The sequence below is a fragment of the Mustela erminea genome, chromosome 1 (assembly GCF_009829155.1).
Source record: "Mustela erminea isolate mMusErm1 chromosome 1, mMusErm1.Pri, whole genome shotgun sequence".
Taxonomy (NCBI): Eukaryota; Metazoa; Chordata; class Mammalia; order Carnivora; family Mustelidae; genus Mustela; species Mustela erminea.
In genome coordinates this window covers 54,221,757-54,228,141 of record NC_045614.1, presented here as the reverse complement: position 1 = coordinate 54,228,141, position 6,385 = coordinate 54,221,757, and the positions used below count along the sequence as shown (strand labels likewise).

Here is a 6,385-nt window from a genome sequence, read left to right as displayed (position 1 = left end):
ACAACCAGTCCCTTGATAATGAATCAGAGCAGCCGCAGGCCACAGAAACTCCCTCCTGCCGTCTCCTAGACAGTATCCCTCTCACCCCCACCTAGGGCAACCACTATCCTTATTTCTAACTGCTGTTAATTTTTTATGAGCAAGATTACTTCTACGATATAAAACATCAAAAGAAAATAGCCTCCAAGGCTATATTTATCCAACAACAAAACAACATAACCTATTCTAGGAACACAGAAATAAATGGGGGGCCCTTAACTGCAAGAAGCTCACAGACTAATGGCTAATCAAATATCAGAACTGTAGGAGAAACATGAATCCGATTGTACCAGTGCAAGGGAATGCTCAAGGAAGTGAAGGAAGGTTTCACAGAAAAGTAGGACTTTAAAGGATAAGTAGGAGCTGCATGTTGACAAGGCTGGAAAGAAACTGTAAGTGAGCACAAATGAAAACTAGCTCTTTAAGACACCAGTTTCCAGGGAGGTCTGGTTACTGGTTAATCCTACTTGCGCTGTCAATCAGGATGACATCACTGTTGTTCAGGTTACTCAGGAGACTTACATTTGCTAGCCAGGTAATGAGGAAAAGGAAGTCTTGGGAAACGGCGCCTGGTTGCCCAGGATAGGAAAGCCATGCAGCGTACTGAGGCCGGAAAGGCTTTAATTAAATTCAACCACTGTAAGAAATACATCTATAGCTTCAGTGTTCCCCAACGCTGCCCCCTCTGCCAGCAGGTGATAGCCTCGAGGAAGCTGGAGGAAGCACCTATTAGCATCTCCAATCCGTTTACCAATGGGCATCAGGAAAAATGTTCATTCCTCCTCAGACCAACTCAAGGGACGTTTCTTAGGTACAGTGCTTTTTGAGTGTTATATTAAGTGATTCTGTAAACTTCTCCTTCTGTGTTGTAGTCACTAAAACTTTTTCTTTAAAGATTTATTTGAGAGAGAGAGAGAGTTCCCGTGGGGGTGGAGGGGAAGGGTGGAAGGGCAGAGGGAGAAGAAAAGGAAGAGAGAATTTCCAGCAGACGCCCCGCTGAGCGGTGAGCACAGAGCCTGCTGCAGGGGTGGGGGTGGGGGGCTTTGGGATGCCATGAGACTGAGATCATGACCTGAGCCTAAAGCAAGAGTTGGACACTTAACCAATCAAGCTACCCAGGTGTCCCCAGAACTTTCTTTTTCTAACAGGTACTATATGGTGTGAGGTTTGGTGGATAATCTTGCCAGTGTTTCAGCATTAAATCCTAAAATTTAGGTCTATTCACTTCATAAAGAGAGATGGTGTGTGTACTTTCCTAGATTGGTAAGTGCAAAGACTATATGAAGAATAAGAGAAGATCAAAACTGCTGATACACTCTTAAGAGAGGAAAATTGATAGCTTGGCACTTTTTTGGGGTCATAGATTTTGTGCTAAGAGGGTAACTGGCTACTCTAATCAAAATAATTTCTTTACTGCAAGTTAGTCTGTAATTTCTGTGACCAACAAGAACAATGTACAAAGCCTGAAGAAAAGCCATATAGACTATTCTGCATAGAGATGAATTAAACTGAAGACCAGAGGTGGTCTGCCTCAGCTGTGGATACCACCTGACTAAGAAAGATTTCAGAAATCAAAAGGACTGTGCCTCCTTAGTGTCCCTGTGGAGTTTACAAATGGAATTAGAAGTGGCCCAAGATAAACCAGGTGTGAGAGCAGGGACACTATGGAACGACCATGGTCACGAACATCACTGTGACCTAATGCCTCCTTGAAATCCACCCTCCCAACCCCCATGTGCCCTTGGCAGCGCTGGTTTGGGATAAGACAGTTGGAGTGGTCTAGTCATTGCCCTGCTTACTAACTTCCTTAATTGGTTTCCTTCCTGTCTTTATGTGGATGAAATGAACCAAAGTGTGCAGAGTGCTGCACTCATGCCTCTGGGAGGCTGCCGGGTGCAGAGAGAATAGCACAGACTGTGTTGCCACGAAGCCCCCAGTTCCTATTCCCGTTCAGAGCAGCTCCAGACGCTCCAGTCTCTGTTCCTCATCTACAAATGGAGGGGCCTGCCGACCCTGCAGGGTGGTGAGGTTCAGTGATGAGGCAGATAAACCTGACCCAGGCTCTAGTCACAATGTTGAGCCAACGTACTCCTTTCCATCCTCTTCTTATACTCAGTTCAGAATACAACTGGCAGAACTTTCGTTTTCCCTATCTGAATCATGAAGCCCAAAATGTTTCATAAGATCCCCTCATTTGTGCTAACCTGGAGTATTAACTGGCTGGATTCCAAAAGCTTTTGAATGAAGTGATTAAAATTCAGAATTTATTTACCATAACATTGGTTCATTCAACAAATCCTTACTGAGCAGCTAGGGATGTCACAGTGAAGGAGCCATAGCCGTTCTCTAGAACATGACAGACTTTCAGGTTGGCCCTTAGGAAGCATTAATTTATTCTATGATGTGGTAGCAATACTAATACTTAGGTTTAACAGAAACCTAAGTAGTACCTTTACCACCAGACCCTCTAAGGCCCACTTCCAAATTGTTCCTTTCCCTTTCAGCCAACTTCCAAAACCTCAGGATTGACTCCCACGGTTCACCTTGAGATGATTTCACCTACTTTGTGAAAGAGAACCTGCAATAACCCAAAGGAATCACTGAGGTTCTCATCAAACTCTCAGGGCTGTCACATATGGTTGTGCAGGTTGTGGACTACACAAAGCTCCCTGGCCACTAAGGGACAGGAGGAAGGAAGGAATAGCTGGGATTTCAGCAGGAAACAGAGTGCGGTGAAACGCTGGGTTCATTCTCGGCCTCTGAACCCATGGGGTCTCAAAACAGAGTGGCTGCAACAAGATGACCTGGGGGATCACTCTGAAAGTGGGGCCACTATTTGTGTTCTTGATCATCTTAAAGCCTGGGACTGCTTGCTTCCATTGGGAACCTGCCGTCTCATGAAGGAGCTTTATCATTTAACTATGACCTCTGATTTATTCAACATCTGTATGTGGCTAGTACTTGGCAGGCATTTTATTCCTACAACGAGATTGCTGGAGGTTTATGATATTCCCATTTTACAAATGAGGAATCTGAGATCAGAGAAAGTGGCTTTCTAATGTCCTAAGGCTAGTAAGTGATGGTTAAATCATGGAGTCAGAGATTTAATGGACAGTCTCAGGTCAAGAGCAATTTCAGGAAGCAAGGGCTGTCCAGGAAAAGCGAGCATGGCTGTGGGCTACAAAGACCAAAAGACAAGCTATTTCAGTTTTGAAGGTAGAGGTCCACGGAGATGCACTCAGGACCCTTTCCCTGCTCAGCCTGAGGAACAGGCTGTAACCTCACCTACAATGTGGAAAGAATGAGGAGCTCCTTCAACAACTGACCTGAAGGTGTGCCCCTCTGCTGGGGAGCCAAGAGCTAAGCTGACTTCACGCTCCAGCAGGGCTCGCTTTCCACACACTTTAGTGCATGTGTGGTGGTGGCGGGGCTTTAGTAATAATAATGGGGTGGGGGGTGGTTAAAAAAAACCCATGGGGGCCAGGGCATATTTTCTACCTCAAATGTACTCTTGGCTCAACCAGTTTTGAAACAGCGCCTACTCTCCCCTGATCACTCATGGCCAGTTCTGGCACCAGCCAAGATCAGTCTCCTACTGTAAATACCGACTCTTCCTGTTTCTTTCAGGGAGTACGATGGAAGGTCTGATCTTCACGTCGGAATAACTAACACAAATGGTGAGTGCCCTGCTCAAGGCAGGAGAAACTGACAGGTGAACAGAAACCCAGGACTGGGTGTTTGGACTCAGATTTACCCACATGAGCCATCAAAGGTATGACCCATTGTCTCAGCGGAAAGTCAGTGCTGATTTAAGGAAACCAGAGAGAACCTCTGATACATAGAAAACTTCAACAAGAAAATGGAGATGATTATCCTGGCCCTATGATTGTCTCCATTTGCTGTGGCAACTTTGTGGAAGGAGGAGAGGGGGTGGAAAAAGAACTGGGTTTCCCTGAAAGAAATGAGGTGCTGAGGGCAGGAGAGGCAGAGGCTCCAACAGCCCCAATGCTCCCTGGCTCTAGGGAAGGCTCCAGCTCTGTTCGGGGGGTGGCTGCCTCCTCAGCTGAACCCTGGGGGTGGGGAGGCAGATTCTAGAGCCTCTCATGGTCTCCTGCTCTCTGACAGCCATCAGAAAGTACAATCTGGCTAACCTCTTTGAAAAGTGGCCACGGTGGCTGTGACCGTCTTCCAACCACCCTTCACAGAGGCGTGTGTTCCCTTAAGCCCCCGCGTGACCCTATTTCCGGTTGCAGGAGTAGTGTATAACTATACCACACACGGCGTCCGGCGAGATGGAGCAGGGTGGGAGGAGAGTGTCAGCATCCCGCTACTGCAGCCTGGCATGTATGGACTGATGGACCAGTGGGACAAGTACCTGGAAGACTTCTCCAGCACGGGGGCCTGGCTGCCCCAGAGGTACGGTTCCCTGGAGATTCCCCATGCAGGTGTGACCCCAGTGCAGAGGACTCCTAAGCTGTGTTTGGTTCGTGTTGAGCCTGTACGGAGATAGTAGTGCCTGTAACAAAGCATAAGCAGGGGTCGAATGACCTTGGATTTTCTGCAGGGGTGAGCCAGCCTACCTTTACATAACAGAATCACTGTATCTTAAGAACCGAAAGGACTACAACACAGTACTCCCATTATTTGATTAAAATTTTTACATACTTAACATTTAATATGTACAGCAAAAGCCACATTATAGTCCCTTAAATTTTTTTTTAAATGTTTAAAATGTAAAAAATACCTAGCAGCCCTTTTTTGGATTTAGCAATTTGAAATTTCTCAATTTCTTGCTCCCTCAATACTTTAGGTATGTAGCATACTTGTGGACCTAATTGGTTTGAGGCTTCCCTTAAAATAAGTGTAGATGCTGGGATGCCCTAAAACTTAGAAATGGAATTCTATTTCTAAAATGTCAGTTCCCCAAGTTCCTGTGCAACTCAAGTCAGCACTTTGACCATCTAGGCGCGTCCATGCCTATCTTGCTGAAGTTGCAAGCAGAAATAGCCCGAGCGGCCAAGCATCCTTCAGATCTACACTCTGGGAGCTCAGTTGTCCAGGGGACCAGCAGACCCAGTGTGCAGAGGGCCCAATTTCAATCCTGCAAGTCCCTTGGCGGCTTCACGGCCTGTGTCTGAGCCACTTTGAAACCTCAGCCTTCTCTTCTCACCGTCCTTGTTTTCTAAGGTATGAAGAAGGCCGTCACAACTGCTACAGTTACACCCTCACATTCATTAACTGTATTCTGACCACAGAAGGCAAGGAGCAACTGGGCAAAGAAGAGTTCACAGAGAAGTATGTGGTCCCAAGGACAAGGAAGGCCTCCAAGTACATCACACTCTACCGGGCGATAGAGGAGCATGGCTTCTATGTGACCGACCACCCTGATGAGGAGACAAGTCCTCCAGAGGGGAGCGGCTCATGCTGAGTGTGCTAAGAGCAGAGGGACAGCACCGTTAGACGGTTTGAGGGATTTCTACATGTGTTCAACTGTGGTTAATAACAAGGTGTTATGGCTTTCTTTGTAGCACATTTCTACTTAACTGCATTGTGTTTATGAAATTAATAAAAATTGCTATGTTTTGCTAAAGTTTTAAAAATTGTATGCAATACAAGTAAATTTTTTTAAAAAAATTTATTTGACAGGGAGAGAGGGAACACAAGCAGGGGGAGTGGGAGAGGGAGAAGCAGACTTCTTACTGAGCAGGGAGCTTGATGGGACTCAATCCCAGGACTCTGGGGTCACGACCTGAGCCAAAGGCAGACACCTAACTGACTGAGCCCCCTAGGCACCCCTCATTACAAGTAAATTATTCTCATAATTGTTCTATATTTAAACTGAGGTTCCATGTTACAGCATAAAGTGGCAGCATCTTTTATTCACAGGACAAAAGCTATTTTTTTAATTAAAGCTGAACAAATTCATTTTTCCATGTGAACCCAGAAAGTGGGAATTTGTAGAAAGGTGAGTGAGACACAATTTATGAAATAAATTCTCCTGTTTTTATTCAAAAAGTGCATGGTAACCTTTTGACAGTAATAGTGAAAGAAAGAGAGCTGATTGTTTAATCACGTAAGGGTTTCTGAATCTAAGTTCGGAAATGGGCTCCACTTCTCAATGAGTCTTTATGAGACTATATGCAAAGTGGATGGCAACTCACTCAGTCAGTCTGTTTCTCTCTCATATTACTTGACCTGACATGAGGAGATTGGGGTGTTAAGCTGACCAAGGCAAGTACATCCCCTGTCTACTGTGTTTATTTATATTTTAGACATTATTTATTTGAAGTCATCTCTACACCAACATGGGGCTTGAACTCACAACTCTGAGATCAAGAGTTGCGTG

At 45.5% G+C, this 6,385-nt stretch overlaps 1 protein-coding gene across 1 annotated transcript; it reads left to right on the top strand.

Moving 5' to 3' along the window:
• The first annotated feature begins 548 nt into the window (after positions 1-548).
• MKRN2OS (MKRN2 opposite strand) lies at positions 549-5,625 on the top strand. The gene is made up of 4 exons (XM_032327679.1): positions 549-850; positions 3,667-3,716; positions 4,293-4,455; positions 5,227-5,625. Exons 1-4 carry the CDS (start codon positions 633-635, stop codon positions 5,465-5,467), a joined length of 672 nt encoding a protein of 223 aa, XP_032183570.1. The 5' UTR covers positions 549-632; the 3' UTR covers positions 5,468-5,625.
• The last annotated feature ends 760 nt before the right edge of the window (positions 5,626-6,385 follow it).

What these genes read in the sequence shown, in the direction of transcription:
- MKRN2OS (XM_032327679.1), top strand. Translation starts at nt 633, where the DNA reads ATGCAGCGTACTGAGGCCGGAAAGGCTTTAATTAAATTCAACCACTGT. An exon ending in CGGAATAACTAACACAAATG is followed by an intron (nt 3,717 to 4,292) that starts GTGAGTGCCCTG and finishes TTCCGGTTGCAG; the next exon opens with GAGTAGTGTATAACTATACC. An exon ending in GGGGCCTGGCTGCCCCAGAG is followed by an intron (nt 4,456 to 5,226) that starts GTACGGTTCCCT and finishes TTGTTTTCTAAG; the next exon opens with GTATGAAGAAGGCCGTCACA.